General features: G+C 36.6%; 1 protein-coding gene across 1 annotated transcript in view; it reads right to left on the bottom strand.

The window, feature by feature from the left end:
• LOC126147082 (dynein regulatory complex protein 8) overlaps positions 1–25,510 on the bottom strand; it is a 191,442-nt gene that overhangs the window by 32,927 nt on the left and 133,005 nt on the right. The window contains exon 4 of the mRNA XM_049915667.1: positions 23,152–23,362. Coding sequence (XP_049771624.1) covers positions 23,152–23,362 — 211 coding nt within the window. The remainder of the gene's footprint in view (positions 1–23,151; positions 23,363–25,510) is intronic.

Below are 25,510 nucleotides of genomic sequence, written 5' to 3'. Positions count from 1 at the left end.
ATGCCATGGCCACCACCAATATTGCCTGCTTCCAAGTTCTGCCCTGGGACCCGGGTGTGGGCAAAAGAATTTGCCCAGCAACCAGCCTAGATTCTGGGAACAATCGTCAGCGCTGTGGCCAGATCTTCCAGGTGCAGCCTTTGGACCGGGAGGAATGTATTTGTTACATTTATGGCTGCTGACTATGTATAAAATTTATTGCTTTTCATATTTATATCCAAAGTGTTACACATTACTGGGCTTTTGTTGGGTGAAACAATATAAGCAGTTATTGAACATTGTAAATACTGTATCTATTGGAATAAGTGGATGTGTTTGTGATCAACATTTCTCTCAATCAGTTAAACATGAACAAAAACAAGTGAAAGATGATAAAAGCAAAAACTGTTAAAACATCAATGAATCTTAACAATCTAACTTGCTACCTAAACCTTTGCAGTATGATTTCCTGTTCTTACAGAAGGCACATTTACGTATGAGATTTCCACTTTTTATGTAAAATCATAAACATCTATGCAAAAATAAGAAAATCTTATTAGTCTTGGACTCTGAAGGAAAAAAGGTCAAACAATTTTTGTTCTAAGTTTCCAAAATTAGGTACCTTTATCTGGAATTTAGGCTAAATTTGTGAACATTCTCATAATACCAGTCTTAACTGTAGCTTTTCTCAACTAGCTTGCATTTTTGTTAAATTTGCCCTTTTCTTGTATGAAGAAGGAATATAAATTACCATCTTGATATATGCTGAAGAACAACTTTTACTACAGAACTGTAGAACACACACACAAAGCACAAACATGAAGAAAACCACGCAAAGATAAAGATGTCAAAGAACATAGTTCGATGAGACCACAAGTTAAAACTCAAAAGTGCTGTTTCTGTGGTCGATAGTTTTCACTAGTTTATCACTTCTGAAAAAGGCATGTTTTAAATGGTAATGAGCATTTCACAAGTGATAACTCGTGGATTGACAGATGTCTGTGCATTACTATATTTTAGCATACACAAGTGCAGTTTACAATTACCAATGCTGAAAAATAATATGATACACTCTTCTGAGACAAAAGTTTTTGCAACTGCCCCTGTTCCTTGAAATTTACACTCAATGTAAACATTTAAAAATATAACTTGTTCATTTCAGGTACCCTGGAACCGAATGTCAGCAATTACTTGAATGCACAAGCTAACCCAAGTGAGAATAACATATGCTCTTTTTTCAATTCACTCCTTCTGTTCCCTATACCCAATTAGTGGGAGTCGTTCTCATAATGTGGATGGTAGCACAGCAGACTATTGGCCTATTGGCTGTGGGTTTGATCCTTGGTAACATCCAATGATTAATGAAGAAAATTTTTGGCAACAGCAACTCTGGCAGACTGCTTGAATTTGTGTGGGCAATCATTTGATGCCTATCTTTAATGTTAATTAAACTGGAAATGGCACAATGATCAAATTATTTTTCTTAACCACTATTTTTCAACACAACCTGCCATGCAATAGCCTACAAGCTTTTCAGACTGTTGCTGACCACCCTGTATATAATTTTAAACAAATATTATATATGAAACAATACACTGTTTTGTTTATCTTTCTTGTAATCATCTTTAACAGAAAGTAGGAAAGCTGTATTTTTTGCTTGCCAGATTATGATTAGAATACTACTAGGAAATCTGAATTGTCTGAAACTTTTAATCTTACTCGTTCACAGATTAAAACTATGTGAAATAGTGTCATTGTAGCTTCTATCCTCAGAGATACAGAAGCTGGAGAGGTCTTTCTCATACCTCGTATACCGATGATTCCAACTGCTTTACCCATTCATTTTAGGTAGCTTCAGTTCACAATTAAAGTTTTGATTGCAGTATCAATAAATAAGTTTCAATGTCAGAAAGAGGGGAAGGATAGTGGACATTAAGGGAGAGAGGCAAATAGAGTGGTGGAAGGAGCAGATGGACAGAGAGACAGGGAAGGAGGAGAAGATGGGCAGAGAGAGCTGGGAAAAGGAGATTAGGAAGTATATTCACCTTCCATATATATTTGGCAATTGCAAAGCATTGCTGGGATTGCTAGTCATTATATGGGCTGTTTGGAAATTCCCATTACAAGCTTTATGATTTGTAGAGGGGAGTGAGTACATAACACTCTGAATAGGAACCCATGTCCTGAAACATACCGTTTCACTTCTACAATGGTTTCAGTTCAGAGGTTTAACACATTCTGCTGGAGGAACTAAATTAGGTGTGACACAGTACAATTATTAGCTAAATATTTGAAAGGAATCATCCATTTACAACTTAAATAAATTTTTTTGTATTAACACTTCAACATTACTTGTTTACATTATTGCAAAACAAGAACAAACGCAGTGGTTAGCAGCACACTGGACTCGCATTCGGGAGGACGACGATTCAATCCCACATCCGGCCATCCTGATTTAGGTTTTCCGTGATTTCCCTAAATCACTCAAGGCAAATTACAGGATGGTTCCTTTGAAAGAGCACGGCCGACTTCCTTCCCCGTCCTTCCCTGATCTGATGAGACCGATGACCTTGTTGTCTGGTCTCTTCCCCCAAACAACCCAACCCAACCCAAGAGCGAACCAGCACACTGTATGTACAGAACAGTACTGATACATTACAACAGTGGCTTGATGTGGTGATCACCATTTGTTATCACAGACATTTTACCTACAAAGCACATTCTGGTACACACTTTCTATCTCACCTGCTGTCTCTTCACTTTCTAATGCAGCCACCAGAACTTGTGCCAGCATATCTTCCTCTGTCTCCGCAGGAGTGTTGCAGAAAGACAGACATTAAGTGACATCAGATGACTGTCTGACATAGTGTACATCATCTTGTCTATTCTATTGTATTCCAGGACAAGCAACTCTGAGACTTTTCTCTTACTCTCAGCAGATGTGAATGCATTACACATGTGAACTGAAACCATCATAGAACAGAAATGATATGTTTCTGGACATGGGTTCTTATTCAAAATCTTATGTACTCACTTCCCGCTGCAAGTGCTAAAGTTTGTAATGAGAATTTCTCAACATACTGTACAAGCCTCCAAGGATGTGAGGATGATTTTCTAGGTTGACAGTGTAACGGAACATATTAAAGGCTTTACTGTACCGAAGTATGCGATACCCTCCAAATTCAACCAGTTTAACGAGTATTTATGATTATAGCAAAGGCATTGTGTATGTTAACAATGATTGCATAACATGTCTCCATAAACAGTCAACCCATTAAATTATACTGAGTAACTGACCCACACAAAAGTTAATATCACTTGATCACTGATACAGCAAATATCATCATGTAAAAACACTGAGTTCATCGTAAGTAACTAATATGAAGTACAAAAAATAGTGGCCAACTTAGGTATTTTGGATCTCCTTAAATAAAAATCACCCAGTGAAACCTATTTGTTCACTAGGAGAGTTTTCACTCAGTATTCACGTAATCAATCCTATTTTAGATGAAAACGAATGTAATTCTTAATAATTCATGTTATTTACTTATTTATGCAAATTAGAGAAGTCAATTGACAATCTTCTAAACAATGGCCTTTTTGTAACAAAGAATTATTCTGTCAAGTCAACAAATCTGTCTGTCATTTTAATAACATGTTAAATTATGTTACTCGATGCAAATTAATAACTTTTCTGCACAAATTATGATAACAGATGTACATGTGACTTGTAAACTATATCTCTTTTTAGTAGTTCTTTGACAATGTTATAAATACAAGCAGCAAGAACGGTCGAGAGGCAGTCGGAATGTCACTTTGGTAAAGTGTGTTTGTGTGTTATTGTTTGAGGTGGATAAACAATGCAAAGAACATGTAAAGAAAGTACTACTTTGTGTTGTGTCATGGTCTTTGGTGGACAGTGGAATTAAGATGGCCACCAGAGTAATAAATATTTGAAGTTTACATATTTGTTGGTTTCGCTCGTTCTTTATCATCAAAAGCACATAAAAAACATGGGACCTCATGTTTTTAACCCTAGACAACCAGATGTAGAGCCAGCATCAGCATCGAGAGACAGCAGCGATCCAGCAAGTAGCAGCGATTACCACAACACAATGCATTTTAATGGCGCCAACCTAACATCAAGTGCTAACAAGCTCCGTAAATGGGAGTGAAATAGTGCGATTATAGCAATTAGCAATATCTACGACCAGGCGACCATTACAACAGGGAGCATGAAAGGAAGTGATGTGATAGAATATGAATGATGTTTTATAGACAAACGGTTCAATGGAGAAATAGATTTAGGGAGAAATGCTCTTGTGAAGAAATTGATCCATGGAGAAATTGCTTACAAAGAAATAGTTTCATGGAGAGTCAGTTATTTACAAGGACTGGCCATTTGTTTATATGTAATACATAGCAATATATGTGTGTTTCGCATGAATGAGAGGCAAACAGACAAAAGCTTATCCTTTCCATCCCTCCCATCTCAATATCCTTGTAGCATTATGTATCAAAGAATGGATGGAGGGCACTGATGATGGCCAATTTACTGTGTTGAACGTGGAGGTAATAAAAGGACTATTGATTTCAGTTTCATTCTTGATGAAATGGTGGAATGGTTACATGCACCAGTACTCTACTACAATCCTCATAATATTTATAGCAGCACCTATACTGGAAGAATAGTTTACATTTCATAGTTGTACCATGATCTCACATCAGATTTTTTGGAGGGACATAAATAGCATGCTCCAATTCTTTTTCTTAAAAATTCTCAAGCATCAGTGAGATATTGTTTGTGACAGTTTATCAGAGGGAATGCATTAATGGATACTGTGATATTTATTTTGCAGTAGCAAGGGATCAGGATCAATTTTTGGAGCTGTAATAGCATTCTGTAGCATGACGAACACCACTTCTCTGTGCCATTGAGACAGTCCATATTCTTGTATGAGAGCTAGGGGTAGGAAGAGGAAAGGGTGTTTGTCCTTGGGGGTCTACTTATTTTTTGTCAAGACTGAGATTTTTAATTTTTTCTGTTCTTTTTACTGACCACAATGCAAAGGATTGTCATGACACCAGTCCTATATGTTAGTTTTTCAGAGACCCAACCACGACAAAATTGTTCCACATGATATACAAGATAAACGAGACATATGATATCCTCAGATTTAATGAGTAATGTAGTGATTGCAATGAATGCAGGACACGAAATGAGTGATTATTACTGAGTTATCGGTTTAATAAGTAATGGCTGCAAATTATTGACATGAATTATTTACAGCAGCATGGAAAACCTGGTAGAAGTCAACCTTATGTAAGATCAGTTTGGGTTCTGGAGGAATTTAGGAACACACAAGGCAATACTGACCCTATGATTTACCTTAGAAGATGTATTGGAGCATCAACAAAAGCAAAATGAGGACAATGGAATGTAGTCGAATTAAATCGGGTGATGCTGAGGGAATTAGAGTAGGAAATGAGACACTTAAAGTAGTGAAGGAGTACTGCTATTTGGGGAGCAAAATAACTGATGATGGTCGAAGTAGAGAGGATGTAAAATGAAGACTGGCAACGGCAAGGAAAGCGTTTCTGAAGAAGAGAAATTTGTTAACATCGAGTATTGATTTAAGTGTCAGGAAGTCGTTTCTGAAAGTATTTGTATGGAGTGTAGCCATGCATGTAAGTGAAACATGGACGATAAATAGTTTAGACAAGAAGAGAATAGAAGCTTTCGAAATGTGGTGCTACAGAAGAATGCTGAAGATTAGATGGGTAGATCGCATAACTAATGAGGAGGTATTGAATAGAATTGGGGAGAAGAGCAGTTTGTGGCACTACTTGACTAGAAGAAGGGATTGATTGGTAGGACATGTTCTGAGGAATCAAGGGATCTCAAATTTAGTACTGGAGGGCAGTGTGGAGGGTAAAAATCATAGAGGGAGACCAAGAGATGAATACACTAAGCAGATTCAGAAGGATGTAGGCTGCAACAGGTACTGGGAGATGAAGAAGCTTGCACAGGATAGAGTAGCATGGAGTGCTGCATCAAACCAGTCTCAGGACTGAAGACCACAATAACAACAACATGTATTGGAGAAAGACAAATCTGTGTTTCTAGCACTTTTAGTGTACAAGGAGCTCTCCCCAGTCTGAGAATATTTAGGGATACAGTTTAAAAATTTTTATTTCAAAGACACCAGCCAAGCCTTTACATAAACTCTCCCAGTATAGCTTCAACTGCAGCCTATGTGCAAGTCTGCCTGCCTTTCAGTACAGAACCAGGTGAATCCAGTATAAGATGCTGAATTCAACACAGTGTCTCTTTCCTTGTGTCTCTGCTGAATAAAATGGTAACTCCACGTCACCATTTAGTCAACAGAGAGTGTCGGTGGTGGGTCATATGTGTGGCCACTAGAGGGCCCCATGGGCAGAAAGCTGTTGCTTCTCTTTCTTGCAATCCAGACATCAGACAGAGCAGAATCTCTTAGTTTCCAGAGTTTAGCACATGTGGATGGCGTAGTGCCTTCTGCCTTTGTCTCTGCTCATCAAGATAGGTCAATGACCACATGAACATGATCTGCTGCAACTTCCATTCCCTATTCCTTTTATTTTATCCTCAATGCCCTAGACTGACAGTCAATTTTCACCTTCCCCCCAATGTGAATCCTTCTGTATTCCGTAATTTCAGAATATACCATGGGTTTCCTTTAATTAATTATTTCATTGTGCCACTTTCCTTCCAATGCTCACCCATACTGCTCAGCATCTTGTAGAGTAGATACAGAGAAAACTTTTGACAGTACGGACTATGAAATTCTGAACCAAACTACAGTTACATGGGCCAAAGGACATGAAAAGAAAGCACTAGTTAAGAAAGGAGTGAGGCAGGGTTGATGCCTATCCCAAATATTATTCAATCTGTACATTCAGTAAGCAGTAAATGAACAAAAAAATTGGAAAGGCAACTAACGTCCACAGAGAAGAAATAAAAATTTTGAAGTTTGCCCATGAGATTGTAATTCTATCAGACATGACAAAGGACCTGGAAGAGCTATAGAACAGAACAGATAGTGTCCTGAACAGTTATTACAAGATGAACAACAAACATTAAACAAGGATAATGATGATGATGAAATTAAAGAAAGCAATGCAGAGGAAACTAGATTATGGAATGGGACACTAAAAGTAGTAGATGTTTTTTGTTATTTGGGTAGTAAAATAAATGATAATAGCCAAAGAAGAAAGGATATAAATTGCAAACTACTAATAGCGAGAAAACTTTTACAAAAAAGGGAAATTTGTTGACATTGGATACAAATTTAAATATTAAGAAGTCTCTCCTGGAGGTATTTGCCTGGAGTATAGCCCTATACAGAAAAGAAACATGTTCAAAAAACAGTTCAGATAAAATGAGAATGGAAGCTTTTGAAATATTGTGCTGCATGCTGCACGAGGAGAATGCTAAGTATTAAATGGGCAGATTAGGCAACTAATGAGCAAGAAGTGAACCAAATTTGGGAGAAAAGAAGTTTATGGCACAATTTGACTAAATGAAGGAATCAGTTGATAATTCCAATTTGGTAATTGACAGATGTACACTTGTGTTTGTGTGTGTGTGTGTGTGTGTGTGTGTGTGTGTGTGTGTGTGTGTGTGTGTGCAAGTCATGGAGGGGAGGGGGAGTTGTAAATATTTCACAGGGAGACATGGAGAGCTGTATCAAGGCAGTCTTCAGACTGAAGACTACCATGACAACAAAAACATTATACAGGTAAGACCCAACCGCACAATAACTTTTTCAGGAACTTCTCTGAAAAAAACTAGAAGTCTAGAAGGAATTGTGTCACAAGTAGCCACTAGATTTAGGTACAGAACTATATCATAATATTGTAGCTTGAGTGTTTAATGAATTCTATATTGTATAAGTAGCAATCTAGAGGTGACATGCTCATTACATGTGATTATATATGATAAAGAGCTATAAATAGTTCAAGTAAAGACAATTCCTGTCTGAAAAATGAATTTATATGTTTAGACATATCTTCTGTCATTAAAAGTATGACTTATACTGTATAATTAATTTACTTTCCAATCTTCAATTTTTTGTTGAGTGATTATATTATTCATGGACAGCAAGACAAGTTAACTCAAATATGTGAAGAGGAATCATTTTACAAAATGCAAAGACTGGAATGTAATGAAAAGATTTAGTTGGCTACAACCGACTTTGTGATCTGCCAGTATTTTTTTTATTCACCTGATAAAGATGGACAGTAGTCCATATCATAATTAGTGGCTCAGTATAATGTTCAAGAACTGTTGTAAGAACCATGTTGAACCATCGCTCAGTTTCAGTAGGAAAATGTGGTGAAACTAAGAGCATGTTTTACCACGTTTTTCATAATCTTAGTGAACACGGGATTTGTAAGTGTAAACTTAAAGAAAAAGGAAATAAAGAATTTAACACTGTTAACACCAATTTATAAAAGATTTTGGTTATATGTGTGTTGTAAGCACTAATTTATATCCTTTGTTCATTTCTGTATGTGCTGAGAAAATATTGTCTTTCTGAGATCTATACAGCAATGCTCACTCTGCAGATGATAGTATACTGTGAGTTGCTGATCACTGTTTCTAATAGGTCAAAGCCTGGGGAGTGGAGAGTATTCCCAAAATGGCTGTTAGAAAATTTAATATAGGTGAAACTAGAATATATCATCATAAAAGACGAAGAAGAACTGTTAAAACACATTAGTCATGCATACGAGTTGAAATGAAACTGAATATTATGTGTTGAATATTTCTACCTTTGATAGAAGTGTTGTTATTTTTTGAAGAGTGAGTATCATATTCATGGACAGCAAGTACAGTTAATCAAAATACATGAAAAAGAATCATTTTACAAAATGCAATGATTGGAATGAAATTAAGAAATTTAGTTGTCTACAAATGACTTCTTTTCTGTTGGCAGTATGCACAGTCATATTCAATCATTGCATCTTTATAGTAGTGGTATGATCAAATCTTTTTGATAAAATAATTAATTCTCAGATAATACAGCACTGTTCAGGATAGTACACATATTACCACTACAGTATGAATCTTCCCATCTTGCCCTGCAACTTACTTTTGTTTCTTTCTCAATTCCTTTTCTTTATCTTAAATCTTTTCTTTATCTTCTACTTTCTGCCCCATGTTGATTTATACATCACCAATACTTTCAATTTTAAATCTGTTTTGTCTCACTTTTTCTTTCAATTCTCCCTCTCTTCCTTAAGCCCCCACCCCTGTTTGCTTGGTTCTCTGTCCATTACCTCAACCTGTAACCACCTCCTTAAGTTCTTTGTCCTGTAGCCTCTCTCATTGCTCCATGTAACCATCCATCATATCTTATTTTATCCCGTATCATTCCTCAGCCTAAATTTAATTATTCCCTATCTTTTTCAACTTAAATTGTCAATCATATGTAACAAGTGTAACAAGGTAATAGGAAAGTACCAGAAAAGATTATCTGTTTCAAACCCATTTGTAACAGCTCTGGCACAGTACACATGTTTCACTCTTAAGAATACTCTGCTTTCTACAAGCACCAATCCAAGAATCAAAACTTTTGTATATTTGTTTATTATAGAACTGTAAAAATCATGGCATATTTTCTGTCTAAGATTTATGTTATCATTATATAAACAGAAAGATTACATTTGAAAAGCATTAATGAAATTTAAAGAACAATTGCGAAATTTTATCCTTTATTATAGTATCATTATTTGTCCAATTTTTGCAGCCCAAGTCAAAATGATAGGAAGCAGCATCACAAATTACTCAATAATTGTGAAATCGTGGGTTTATTTGGGGTTTCTGGTGGCTTAATCTTCTTTGCCAGTTCATACACATTTTCATTTGTTATTCTAACCTGAAATTGCAATATACAGAAGGTCAGAACTTGCCACTAAACAGTTTAGGGACCTCTAAGGTATAACGAAACACTATGAACTACAGTTAGAGTTGTACAAGCGATACTGTATCTTCTTATATCATCACTTAACAGATCAAACAGCCATATCACCAGTGCAAGCCTTTGACTTTCATAAAATATAGGATCCATCCTATAAAGTGGCAGAGAAAGTAAATGTCTTGTAATTGATTTCATCATAATTGAATTTTAGGCATTTTGTTCCAAAAACAGATTTCTCATATTGCAAACATTACCAGACATACTATTAGATGGATAGTATTATCTGATTAATTGTAATAATTTTATTCAATATCTGTAAAACATCTGTCTAGCTTATAACCTGACTGTATTAAATATTTAGTTCTATCATAGAATAAGGAAGTGCTTTCTGTCTGCTTCCAATTTGAAAGTGTAAACTGTAAATAGAACAAGAATCATCATCAGCTACCTACTGAATACATACCCTAATAGCAAAAACCAGACAGTCCAGAACAAAAGGAGAGTCACTGTATGTATAGCAATATGATGACGTATGCACTTCATACAACATGGAACAAGTTATTACTGGTTGTCCGGCTGACCTTATATCCATGCGAGTGGCACCAACCAAGAGACACATTTATTTTTCCTCTTGTGGCCAGAGGCAGTGGCCACAGCAGCAAGCTGCAGAATCTCTCAGTCATTATCAAACCACCTGTAAATGCATATACTAAATCCCCCACCGTGTAATCGGCATGTAGGGCTGATGAAAGGCCTAGTTTGTGCTGTTGCCAGTGTGAGAGACGTGGCTGAGCTCCTCGCCAAAGAAATGAGCAGCACAGCCTCGTCTGGACTGGCCAACTCAAATGATCTAGCTTGTTACGGCAGGGACAGGGAGCTGGCAGCATGTTGGAGGCAGAATGCTGCACCTGTCCAATCATGGTTAGGAGAGATTTGGGCAGTGAGAATAGTTTCACATCAATGGGCTCTCCCATAATAGCCCACTCACCTACTTGCTTTTGAATGGGTTAATTGGGGGGCACAGGTTGTATTGGTGAAAACGCAGTGCAGATTACAGCTAGCAGCACAGTGAATTGTTGTTGGAGTGTCAAGTCCCTGGGTCAGAGGCAGCGTGAGGATGGGAGCACTGGGGGTTATGAAGTTGTGATTCACCACTATGTTAAAAAGCTACTGGCCCTTGTGGCTTTCAATGACACTTCGGGTCAACCAGGTGCTGCCCAAATGGGCATACCAAGGCACATGTGCTTTGGATGTAGGCAGAACCCGTACTTAGGTTGGGTAGGCTTCGCAGGGTGCAGGAGGCCTAGCAGGGTTTAACATCTGCACTTGTGTAATATATCAACTGAACTGACCCTGTTGATAGAAACTTTGCACTGGAGGCTGGATGAAAGGGGCAGTGGTCAAGTGCTCTATGACGCTGTGACAACAGAAGACCTCTAAATGCGATGCCATGAACTGGGGACTGTCATCAGACACTACTGTGTGTAGTGCTACTTTTATTGCAAAGATTGTAGAGAGAGAATGGATGGCAGCATAAGTGGTCACTTAAAAAAATCACTGCGACAGAGGAGGAAGTTGGAAATGGTGTCCACCAACAGCAACCACCAAGGTACCTGAAATAGCCTGGCAAAATTAAAGTGTACTCTCTCCAATGTGTGGTCTGGGCGTGTCCACTGAGTGAACTGTTGTGCCAGGTCCACATGGTTTAGGGAGCATGCATAACAGGAGAGGCAGGCAAGTTCGATTTTAGCACAAATACCCACACAGCATACATTTCACCATGGTAATGCCTTCATGCATTTCATCACCCATTGTGAGGCATCGAAGAGCTGGAGGACGTGGTGCCAGAGCAGTAACGGAATAATTACCCAGCATCCAGTCAACTGTGGTCAACATTAAGATGCTATTTGTATCATTGAGCCTGTGTCTCACTGCAAAATAGTTATGAAATGCTGGCTCTGCTTATTCTGGCCACCCTGATTGCATCACTGACAAAACTTTGAGCAGAACTGGATCACAGGACAGTAACATGGCTACCTTATATGCTGTCAGTGAACATTATTACATAGTTTGTTTTGGTGCTGACTGAGCACAAAACAAACCATTTAGCAATGACTGAACTCTTTGTCAGGGTCAGTGGGAAGGCAGGATATGGCTTCTGCTTTGACGCATTGGGCAGTATTATGAGAGCGGATTTCATAGTTACACCCACTTAAAAACAAACAACCACCACTGCAGAAATTTTGCTGTCTTTTTTGTGATCTAAGACCTTTGTTCAAAAATCAATATTAAAGATTTGCATTCATTAATGGATGCCCCATTGGTAGCATTAACTCTAGGCCTGATGGGTACAGTATCAGCATTACAACATTTTGAAAAAGTCCTTAAGGCATTGAAAAGCCTGTTGAAAGGAAGCCGACTACACAAATCTGTTGTCATTTCTGTACAGGTAATAGAGCAGGTGCACAATTTATGCTTCTTGTGGTATAAACTTTGCATAGTAAGTGATTTTGCCAATATTGTTTGAGATTAGTGTGCACTTGCATACTTATTACTGCATCAACATAGTTACTTGTAGGTGTGATACCTTTGTCACAGAGGATCTGTTGGACTGAGTGAAAACACTGCACTAATTGACAAAATGAACCATTTTCAAAGAGTAGTTTCAAAATGAATCTAATGTTCATGCTGTTTTCTGCAAGCAGTGTCTGTTACAATAAAAATATTGGCTATATACTTTATACAGTGTGGAATACCATGGATCAGTGGCTCTAATTATTTTGGGATATGGCTGGGAAACCAGCACTGGTAAAATCCAAATGGTGTATTTAAGACCAGTAACTCTTTTGATTTGCTTCTGATGGAAGTTGCAGACTGGCATCGTTTAAAGTAATGTTTGAATAATATTGTTGCCCGGCTTGTTTTGCTAACACATGCTCTGGGCACACTGTCGGGTGGACTGAGAATTGATGGTTGCCTTAACACATCCTCACAAATATGTAAAGAACGATTAGGTTTTTAATAACAACCACAGACATCACCCACTGACTGGTTGAGATCAAGGAAATGAGTCCTAGTTCCTGTAGCCATGCAAAATTGTTGCAAACACCATCTCTGACAGCAAACAATAGAGTATGAGCTCTTCAAAATTTTGGTACTACTGATGGTTTCATAGATTTGTGGTGTTACATACCATTCCAGAGCAGTGATGTGTATACCTAGATATTCTTACCGACAAATGATGCTTGTGAATGAAAACCATAAAACAAGTTATTGTAGAGGAGAGCACAAATATCGTACATATTTGTTATTTTATTTGCATGTGAAGAACCATGCTTAGGTACAACAAGCGTCTTCATGAAGGGATTGCAATACAGTAACTTCACAAGAGAAAGTACCTGCAAAGATGCAAATGAGCTCCTAGTATTGCCAGCCTACTTTGGAGAGTGGCAAAGCCCTTGGAGAACATGTAACTCTGACAATGGTTACGAATGTGCTAAAACAAATAATGTCACCTGAGATTTCCTATTACCTGTCCAGTTGTGACAAAGTGCATGGACATGGAAGAACATTTTCATACCCATACCGTAAAGTGTTTGGGGTATTGTGCAGTGTGTTCACAATAAAAAGAGAACATTTTCAGTGACTGACAAACATGGAAGTACAAAGAAGACAAGATGCTGTCACAAAAATAATTTGTGCAGCCTCTTGGATGTCTTAAATGTTACTATGCATTGCTAGCAAATGAAATGATGTTGAATAAATTTAATCAGAAACCAGGAGCTGCAAAGACGTGCTGAGCTGGACAAGTTTTAATTTAGCGATATGACAAGTTAGGGTTGTGTCATTCCTCTGAATGGAACAATAATTTGAGGAGAAGATTCTAGAAATTGAGAAGAAGATGAAAAAAGAAAATCTTTATTTTCTCTGTGGGTATGCTCCATAGGATTAAGATACATGTTGGAACTGTTTACTGAAAAATCAGTGATGAGGATGAGACCATAAACATAGATTATATAAATATGGTGTCCTAGAAGAACTGATGGCACAGAATGAAAGCACTGACAATATTTTTAAAGTAGACAAATTTTGTCTGTTTTTCAAAGTTATGCCTGATAAATTTTACATTGTGCAAAATGAAACTTAACATAGTAGAAATCTCAGCAAGAAAGAGATCTGGTACTCAATAGTGCCAGTGCCGAAAGGCAAGATAAAATTATGTTGCTTGTCACTGATAATACTGCGAATCTTCATTTCTTCAAAAACATGTAAACTGCCAGGTGAATAGACTTATTGGTGAGGTGTCTGGATAACAAGAGATTAATTTGTCACATAACTAAAAGTGTTTGATCACAAAATGGATAAGGAGACTGCTATAACAAACAAACTTCTTCAGCAATCATAAAAGTGTGAGAACTTTTTTATTGCAGCCACCTTGTTCAACATTATGTATAACACAATGTGCAATCAATGTCCTGAAGTCCATGAAGCTATTAAATTGCCTAGCTGTACTTAGTTGTTGGTTGCTGTAGAACTTTTGAGTCATATGTAACAGTGCATTGGAATTTCTGGGGAAATATTTTTATAGTGTTCATGACCAAATGGATAAAAATTGTTATGTTGTAAACATGTAGAGTGGAAAATGTCTATGTTAAAAATTCTGCTGTTGAAGACTTACAGGTAGTCTGCAGAATACTCAGCAACATCCAGTTTCAAGGCTTTATTTGGCTTCATAAGAATACTAAAACATCAGATTTGGACATAAAAGAAGCAACAGAAGGTTATACAGAAGATTAGTGTTGAAAACTATGCAAAGATGGAATCGGAATCAGAATTACTTCTTTTGAAACATCAGTTTCTGGGCATAATTACTCTGGTGTGCAGTATGTCTTTGCAGGAAATGTTGAATTGTCTGATGATGTAAATGGTATGATGATTAATCACACAGAAAAGTCTGTACTTAATCATCAGTGCAAACTGAAGCAATATTATCTTCACCCATTTTTTAAAAAGGTGTAATTATTGTGTTCCTAAAAAAGGAGTTTGTACTCTATTGCAAAAAATAACTGAATTTTCATTACAATAGCACATACAGTTCTTTCTTACATCAGGAATCTTTTTATGCAGATGCATATTAAGATTACTTCTTACATAAAGGTCTGCTATCATAATTCCCACTTAAATTTTTTCTGCTTAATGTGTGCTTTACTCGCATACCCTTGAAGAGAGTCTTAACAAGATTTTGCTGTATCTCATTTCTTTCTTATAGTTGTATCCAAAATACAGTCTGAAGTGTACTTGTGTTGCGAGTAGCCTGTCATATATCAACAGAAATCCTTACATAAATCTGATTATTCAACAATTTTGGAGACTATTCCCCCCCCCCCCCCCCTCTCCCAGTCAGTGTGTGAGTGTGTGTGTTTGCGGGATTAGAGCAGTGGTCGCCAAACATTTTAGCCTAAGGGCCACACTGGCTCTTCCACGAACAGAAGTTCCAAGGGTCAAGACCTAGCTACAAGCTAAGTTTTCGTGAGGCCTGACATCCAGTACTCCTCTGAACTCCCCAGCAGGATTTAAAAGTTTTTGTGATGTTTACCACTGCTCATATGTACTATATACAATAATACATACATAATGCTCGGGTAGCCTAATGCAGGGGTCTCCAACCATTTTAGCTTAAGGGCAACTCTGGCACTTCTGCGAAGTCCTAAGGAGAAAGATTTAGTTATGTTAAGTTTTCTTGAGGCCTGGTGCCCTAGTGCTGCCAGGAACTTCTTGGTACAGTCCAAAAGTTTTTGTGGTGCTAACCTCTACTGTCTTTCTTTACAAGCTGATACTGAGTGGTACAGCAATAGTCATTATTCAGTGAACTGCTTATTGATCATCCTTGAACTGTGACCTTAATTTCATTTCTTATACATTGCTGCAAATAAATACCATTCATGAATGTCATTGTTACACACTCTCACAAAACCTTGTTACTTCCATGTCATTAACATCACAGTGAGTGGTCAGAGCACAGCATAAGCTGCATACAGTGTTAGCAATGTAGAGTATTTTCCCACATTTCTCACTACGCAATGGCAATAGTTCCCAATAGCATTCGTTTTGTGTGAATTTATGTAAATATGGAAAAGGAACAGAAGATAGTAAGTGAAGAAATTTTAAAGACCAATGGAGACATCAAAAGTATCTGGACACCCCCAAAAACATATGTTTTTCATATCAGGTGCACTGTGCTGCCACCTACTGCCAGGTACTCCATATCAGCGACCTCAGTAGTTATTATTCATTGTGAAAGAGCAGAATGGGGCCCTCTGCGAAGCTCATGGGCTTCGAACGTGGTCAGTTGATTGGGTGTCACTTGTGTCATACATCTGTACGCAAGATTTTCACACTCCTAAACATCCCTAGGCCCACTGTTTCTGATGTGATAGTGAAGTGGAAATGTGAAGGGACACATACAGCACAAAGGCATATAGGTCAACCTCATCTGCTGACTGACAGAGACTGCCAACAGTTGAAGAGGGTAGTAGTGTGTAATAGGCAGACATCTAACAAGACAATCACACAGGAATTCCAAACTGCATCAGAATCCACTACAAGTACTATGACAGTTAGGCAGGAGGTGAGAAAACTTGGATTTCATGGTTGGACGGCTGCTCATAAGCCACACATCACGCCAGTAAATGTCAAACAATGCCTCGCTTGGTGTAAGGAGTGTAAACATTGGACAATTGAACTGTGGAAAAACATTGTGTGGAGTGATGAATCACAGTACACAATGTGGTGACCTGATGGCAGGATGTGGGTATGGCGAATGCCCTGTGAACATCATCTGCCAGTGCCAACAGTAAAATTCGGTGTTATGGTGTGGCCGTGTTTTTCATGGAGGGGACTTGCAACCCTTGTTGTTTTGCATGGCACTGTCACAGTGCAGGCCTACATTGATGTTTTAAGCACCTTTTTGCTTCCCACTGTTGAAGAGCAATTTGGGGGTGGCGACTGCATCGTTCAACTTGATAGAGCACCTGTTCATAAAGCACGGCCTGTGCTGGAGTGGATACACAAGAATAACATCCCTGTAATGGACTGGCCTGCTCAGAGTCCTGACCTGAATCCTAGAGAACACCTTTGGGATGTTTTGGAGCGCCGACTTCATGCAGGCCTCACCAGCCAACACCGATGCCTCTCCTCAGTGCAGCACTCCGTGAAGAATGGGCTGCCATCCCCGAATAAACCTCCCAGCACCTGATTGATCGTATGCCTGTGAGAGTGGAAGCTGTCAAGGCTAAGGATGGTCCAACACCATATTGAATTCCAGCATTACCAATGGAGACCGCGACAAACTTGTAAGTCATTTTCAGCCAGGTGTCTGGATACTTTTGATTACATAGTGTATTTTGTGACTGAGTCAAATAATAAGGCAATGTGTATAATTTACAATGAAAGAATATCAGTTCCCAAAGAATACAATTATGAGACTACATATTCTCAGAGTTATTACAAATTTATTGGAAGCCAATGGTTAGAAATATATGCTTATTTTATACATGTGTTAAAATCTCAGCAAATATTGTTTAAGAAAGTAGATGCTGAACAAGAAGCAGCAACTCATGATAGTTCCTGTGTGGCTCACTCACTCAATAGCAAAACATGGGAAACAATTTACTGATAGCAACTCAATTAAGGATCGCATGACTAGATCAGTTGAAGAGATATGTCCAGAATTTATTTTAAAACATCACTTTGTCAGGCAACAATTAGGCTCAAATCATGAATGATATTGCTGAAAATATATTAACTCAGTTGTCTGAGAAAATTCAGCACTTAGAGTGATTCACTTTGATTCTAGATGAGTTAACAGATGTCTCAGATACTTCACAGATGGTAATTTTATTGAAGGACAAACAAAAATTATGAAGTGTATGAAGAGCTTCTTGATGTTCGTAACATTCATGGCATGGCCATGGGAGAAGAAATTTTTAAAGTAGTTGAAAATTTATGTAATATCACATGGTTTCAATTATCATCAATACTGTGAGTTTATTAAAGAAAGTGAAGAAAGTGACCTACCATGTAATACTGTGGTACAGTGGCTTAGCTGTGGAAAGCCTCTGACACGGTTTTTTTAAGCTCAAATAACAACTGAAATATTCTTGAATGAAAGAAATCGTCCTCTAGCTTACAAAACTATGAGTGGTTGTAGAAGTTATCATTGTATACAGATTTAACTAAACATTTGAATGACCTTAATTTAAAACTACATTGAGAAAACCAGCTACTGCCTGACTTGGACACTCGTATTAAATCCTGTCAACAAAAAATGATTTTGTTTCAATCTCAAATGAATGAAAAACCTTATTCAATCTGCAGTCAGAAACTACATTTCCTGTAGATTTTGCAGTTGAAACTTGAGTGCTTTAAAATAAATTTTGAGTCTCATTTTTCAGCTTTTCATGCAATTGCAAATGATATTGAGATTTTCAAAATCCTTTTAATGCTGATATAGACACTCCTGCCCCAGAACTTCAGACAGTAATTTTGATAAAGATAAATATTTAAATTCACCATTGCTGGAATTTTATGAGAATTCTACTCTCACAGTAAGACCAGTTGCACAAGTATGCTCACGGCTTTCTTTCCACTTTCTGCACTTTTTTCTGTCAAAAAAATTCTCCAAACTGAAATACACAAAAAATATTTACAAGTATAAACTAACTGATGAGCATTTGATTTTGCTGCTGATAATTTCCACCAGTAAAACTGGTCCATAACTGCAAACAATTTTAAGTGGGAAGTTGGAGCTACATAAACATCATTAATCATAATTAAAATGCTTAATTTATTATACCAATTGTCTATGTATGTCACGTGGACACACAACATTTTCAAAAAATCTCATATAATTAATTACAGTTAAAATGTTCAATTACATTGAATAATCTGTTAATGTGTATCTTAATTTGTCATAAAATAAAAACTACTGAATATTGTATGTATAAAATTATTTAATTGTATGAATATAATATAATGAGGGAAACATTCCACGTGGGAAAAATATATCTAAAAAGAAAGATGATGAGACTTACCAAACAAAAGCGCTGGCAGGTCGATAGACACACAAACATACACACAAAATTCAAGCTTTCGCAACCAACGGTTGCGTCATCAGGAAAGAGGGAAGGAGAGGGAAAGATGAAAGGATTTGGGTTTTAAGGGAGAGGGTAAGGAGTCATTCCAATCCCGGGAGCGGAAAGACTTACCTTAGGGGGAAAAAAGGACAGGTATACACTCGCACACACACACATATCCATCCGCATATACACAGACACAAGCAGACATGACTACATATCTAAGATGAGAATGAAAGTTCGCATGATATGCATTCAATACTGTTTTCTCACTACAGCATGATTTTAATGAACAAAGAAGATCACATGTTTTGCTCAGTTCTGCATTGAGATATTCAATATGCTTATTCCATCTGATGTTACTCTGCAGCCAAAGTCCTAAGAATTTGGTTTCAGTACAGTTACCAACTGGTTCATCATTGATAGAGACTGATGGGATAAACATGTCCTTGTTAGGAACATTGTGGCATTTTAGAGCAACGGTTTTATTACTGTTTATTACAAGCTGATTACTTTGTGCCCAGTTGCTAAGTTGTTTCGTGACCATGTTTACTGTCTGCTGTAACTGTTCATCATCGTCTCCTTTTAGTAGAATCGTGGTGTCATCTGCAAATATGATTTTTTTGTGTGCATCAATATTTACGCTTAGATCATTTGTGTACAGAATAAACAGAAGGGGTCCCAATACTGATCCTTGGGGTACACCACATTTTATTTGTTTATAGTCAGATAAATGATTAGATACAGTTTTTAGTTCAATATTTGTGTGCTTGACACACACTGCCTGCATACAATTTGTCAGGAAGGAACTGATCCACTTGTTGGACAGACCTCGAATACCATATCTTTCTAGCTTTGATAGCAGAATTTTATGGTCCACCATGTCAAAAGCTTTTGACAAGTCAATAAAGACTCCTATTGTTTCCTGTTTTTTGTCCATCAGGCTTAGGATGGAATTGATGCACTCATAGACAGCAGTTGTCGTTAACCTCTCATTTCTGAATCCATTTGTTCATTACATAGGATGCTGTTTTTATTTATAAATTTCATAAGTTTCTCATACATAACTTTTTCCAGTACTTTAGAGATGCAGGAGGAAATTGTGATGGGTCTGTAATTATTTACATTGTCTTTATCCCCTTTTTTATATACTGGAATAACTTTGGATGTTTTTAACACATCAGGGAAAGTGCCTGCCTGAAGTGAGCAGTCGCATAAATGTGTGAGTACTTCAATCAGGTTTGATGCGCTCTTCTTTAACATTGCTGCAGGTATACCATCAACACCTGCCGATTTGGCATTTTTTAGTCCTTTTATTGCTTTAGCTACTTCATCTTGTGAAACAGAACTGATGTGCATTGATCCTCTACATGCACTTATTTTATATTCATTTGCCTGGATGCTCTTAAATTTTGATTGTAACATATTTTCAGCAACACTTGTGAAAAAGTTGTTAAATGTGTTGGCTACTTCTAAGGGGTTTGTTACTTTTTTCTTTTTATGTGATAGTGTTATATTTTTCCAAGGTTGTCTGTATTCTCTACATTCTTTTTTTATAACACTCCACATAGCCTTCGATTTATTAGCTGAATTATAAATGATTACATCATTATGCATTATTTTTGCTACTTTTATTACTTTTCTTAATATTTTGGAGTATTTTTTATAGTATGCGCGTACTACAGGTGAGGAATTTTTTGAGTTACATAATTCATGAAGTAGTCTTTTCTTCTGGCATGAAACCCTTATTCCCTTTGTGATCCAGCTGTTTGTTCTAGAGTTTCCCCGTATGGTTAATGTTTTCAGTGGGAATGCAAGTTCAAAGAAATGGGTTAATGTATCAATGAAAGTGTTGAATTTTTCATTTATATCGTTCATTTTGTACACTCCTAGCCATTTTTCTTTCTGTAATAAGTTGTTGAAGGCTGAAACCAAGCATCGACTAACTGTGTCCTTTCTGCCGATCAGCGAAGACTTCATTTACCTATAAGTGATCTGTACCATCATAGTGAGGTGGTAATATGCACATTTATACACCACTTAAGAAAGGAAGCTTAAGGTTTAACGTCATTAGACATAGAGCACAAGCCTGAATAAAGGGTGAGTGAATCAGGACAAACAGTCTTGCAAAATAATTCTGAATATATTCCCAAACAACTGTGTCAAACAAGTTGTCCTACAACCCACAAGCAAAAGAAATATTTCAGACTATCTGGCTACGTATAGACATGATTTTTTCACAAGAGATGTCAACGAGAGATAAATGCTGTTACAATGATAATTAAAGGCAACAATACGGGAGGGTACTTCTATTTGGTTAAACCGACAGATCATTATTAATAATCTACTTAAAAAATAATATGAGAACAATTAGTTCAAATACAAAAAATGTAGAAAAACTATGGTTAAAGGTCAAAGATGTAAGAAGCTACAGTTTGGGCAAACACTATAGAACTGCCCTAGCTTTGTTTGGGTAACATTAACCGTCTATGGCTAGTTGACTTGTCTGGTGTACTGGTAACAAATTCTACACATTAATCTACATCATGAATCAGTCTATTTGTTAGAGAAAACAGTATCAAAATTCCTGCAGTCATTCCTGAGATACATACTACGAGCATACCTACCAGATGTATGGTGTTTGACTTGAAAAATAAAATAAATAAAAATTAGTAAGTTTTAGTGTAACATTAAGAAAAACTTTCAACCTCTGGTGTAAAGAAATTGAATCAGGAAAAAATAATTGTTCATGGAGACTGGTAGAAAAGATCCCACAGCCTAATGTATGTTCGCTGATGACACCTCTATACTCATATCTGCGCCTGAACAAATTCTCCAATCTAATATAGATAGGACCACAGATCAAATAAGTCGATGGCTTCAAAGTAACAGGCTGCTGCTTAATGCAAAAAAGACAATTGGAATAACCTTCCACACTGCCCAAAACAGAAATCCATTACTACCAACTATATCACTGGAAAAAAATAATGTTAAACTTTAAAATGAAATAAAATTTTTGGGGGTCACTATTACTAATACACTCACATGGAAAAGGCACATTGACGTTACCAGCACAAAACTTAGTAAAGTATGCTTCATGATTAGATCAATAAGGAACGTCACTAACACAGGTACCCTAACCACAATGTACCATGCACTCTTTCACTCTGTACTTAACTACGGAATCATCTTCTGGGGCCAAAATTCTGAATCAATTAAGATATTCAAACTGCAAAAGAAGATAGTCAGAACAATTATGTTCAAAAAACAAAGAGACACTTGTAAACCATTATTTAAGAAACTAAATATTTTGCCCCTCCAATGCCAATACATACTAGAATTATTATTCTTTACCAAAAAAAGTATCAACAAAATAAGCAAAAATATGGATTACCACGATTATGACACAAGATCAAAAACCTCTCTAAGAATACTTCCCCACTCAACAAAACTGTACAGTGATAGTGTCAACTGCATGGGAATAAAATTATATAATTATCTTCCAACTTTTATACAAGAAATCTAAGAAATAAATAAATTCAAACAGACAGTGAAATCTCTTTTAATAAAAGACTGCTTTTATACCATCCAGGAATATTTGGAATCAAAATTGTCTTAGTGCATGATAATGTATCAGAGCTGAATGATGTTAAGTCAATTTTGTCACATTATGTAACAATTCTCTGTAAAGCTGCAACTTTAAGTAACATAATTTTGTAGGTAATGTAAAATAATCATTCTTCTGTGTTCTTGTTTACTGTTTTAGACTCCTGTAAACTGTATATTTGTATTGACTTATCCCATATCAGTTGTACAAGCCATTGTACTGATTTGATGTATGTGACAAATAATAAATAATTAAATAAATAAATAAACAATATTTCAGAACACTTCATTTCCATTCTGAAAATAATATCTAATTCCTGAGGTCAGTGGCTTTATTTAGCATTAAGTATCCTAATGAGAATATATGAAAGAAAATACTTATGCTACTGCAGCAAAAAGAATAGAAGGAGAAAAACAGAACATAGTGTTTGATGCCTACAAAATTCTTTAAATTACACAAGAGTACTTACCATCAATTGATTAATGTAGTATTCATAAGGGATATTCCCTGTTTCACCATCAATAGCAATAGCCATCATTTCATCCAATTCTTCCTGAGTGAACGGTTCACCTTCTTCCATCATTGCTTTACTCAGATAATCTTTGGTGAGATACCCCTTGTTCTCTGGATCCAGTGTCAGGAATGCCTTTAAGAGTTCTTCGGGTGAAGCTGGTTGCAATCTACAAGATGATAAAAGGAAAGTAAATAATGTTTAAATTAGTATAAAACAATGGTTCAAAAGATGTTTTAAATTATAATGATGACAAATGAAATTACTACACTTTTAGAAAAAGTATTATGTTGGTGCACAAGCTTGCAGCGTTTTTGTTTTTGTTTTGCACGTTGGTATTCTGGTTACTATGAGTTTATTATTGATTGTCATTGCTTATTTGTTGTTCACTGTTGCTCTTCGAGTTTACTTATTGTAATTTTGTGATTTGGAGATAGTGTGTGGGCTGTGGACACTAGAAAATGGAGTGCCAAGTGGAGAAATAGGAACATTTCTGATATATTGATTGATTGATTTCTTTATTAATCCATGTAACAATTTAAATTGTGTGGATTTTCTCAGCAAAATCATATACAATACAATATACCTACAATTTATACACATAAAATTAATATTTACACACATTTTTAAGGTATCTTACATTAGTTTTATATCCTTATGTAATTTTCTTATAGTACTGAACAATTCTGGATTTCATATTATAATTTTTTCCTTGTGTATTACAATGCAGGCTACTTTAATTACACTAAATGTTTTAATTCAGATAGTCCATTACTGTGTAATAGCTTTTATTTAATAAAATTTTTTTTAGTTTTGTTTTGAACTTTCCAATTGTGTCAATTTCTTTTATATTTTGGGGTAATTTATTATATAATTTAATGGCATTGTACAACAAGCTCTGCTGAGTTTTAAATTTATTTTTCCTCTCTAGGTGCAGATTGTATTGGTTTCTAGTTTCATAGCTGTGTACTAAAAAATTTTTAACATAGCAGTCAATATTTTTTTCTGTTTGAGTTCAATAGAGGGGTGACAGCAGTGTAGGCAGCCACAAACATTTGTGACATGTATAATGCTGCTGGACAGAGCATGGCAAGAAAATTGTTTCCTCCTTTCAAGGAGAATCATGTTGACATTGGTACTCCACACTCAGGAAGAACTTTAGAGTCTGATGAAGATTGTTCAAACACATTAATCCACAATGATCCATGTCTGTGTCTGAGAACTGGCAAATGTCATGAACTGTGATCATTCCAAAATCTTGTGACATTTGCATGCAATGGGGATGGTTGAAAAATCAAGTATATGGGTAGCGTATCATCTAAGCCAAAATTACAAAATCAGTGAGTAACCATAAGTGCTCATGAACAGCATCAACCATTTCTGTCCTGCATTGTTACTGGTGAAGAGAAATGGCATCTTTACACTAACATAGTGAAAACAAAGGAATGGTTGAGCACAAACAAAGCAGCAGCTTCCCCACAAAGACCTATGTGCACATCTGCAAAAGATAATGTTACGCACCAGGTGGAACAGTGATGGTGTGGTGTACTATAAATTGCTTCCCCAAACATAACCATCACTGCTGCCATTTACTGTCAACAACTGAGACATCTTGCAGATGCAGTCCAAGAATAACAACAAGGAAGACTGCGTGAAGTACCTCTACTGCATGATAAAGCCTGCCCACATTCTGTTAGACTGACAAAAAACATTGTAAAGGAGTTGAATTGGGAAGTCTTTCTGCGCCCCCCTTATCCACCCATTTTTGCACCTTCAGATTTTCACGTTTTCTGCTCTCTATCGAACAATCTTCAAGGAACTTTCTTTCTGGGAAAAAAACATGCTCTGAACAAGGCTTGATGAGTTCTTCACCTCAAAACTATGTGATTTCTACAGTCGTAGAATCAAAAAGTTACCCCAGTATTGACAGACTGTTGTAAATATTGAAGGAGAATATATTATTGATGACTAAAGTCCCTGTTACCTGTATCTGTTCTGTTTATTAAACTTATGTAAAAACACTATGAACTTGTACACCAACCCAATACGTCCATGTATGCCTATAATGTATAATGAAACATAACTATTTTCATGTCCCCTGCCTGATTCTCAAAAAGTTAAATGTGTATATTGCAATCAGCCAATGATACATCACTGGGAATACCTCTGACAAGATATGAATGCTGCTCATTATTGCAAAGACATATTAATCCATCACCATGTAGCTAACCAAGGACAAAATATTATAGAGCACCTAAGCATGTAGACAAGTCATCAAATTTATTCTATAATATGTATCTTACATCTACAAGAACAG

The sequence above is a fragment of the Schistocerca cancellata genome, chromosome 2 (assembly GCF_023864275.1).
Source record: "Schistocerca cancellata isolate TAMUIC-IGC-003103 chromosome 2, iqSchCanc2.1, whole genome shotgun sequence".
NCBI classification, from domain to species: domain Eukaryota; kingdom Metazoa; phylum Arthropoda; class Insecta; order Orthoptera; family Acrididae; genus Schistocerca; species Schistocerca cancellata.
This window is presented reverse-complemented; position numbering and strand designations above follow the sequence as displayed.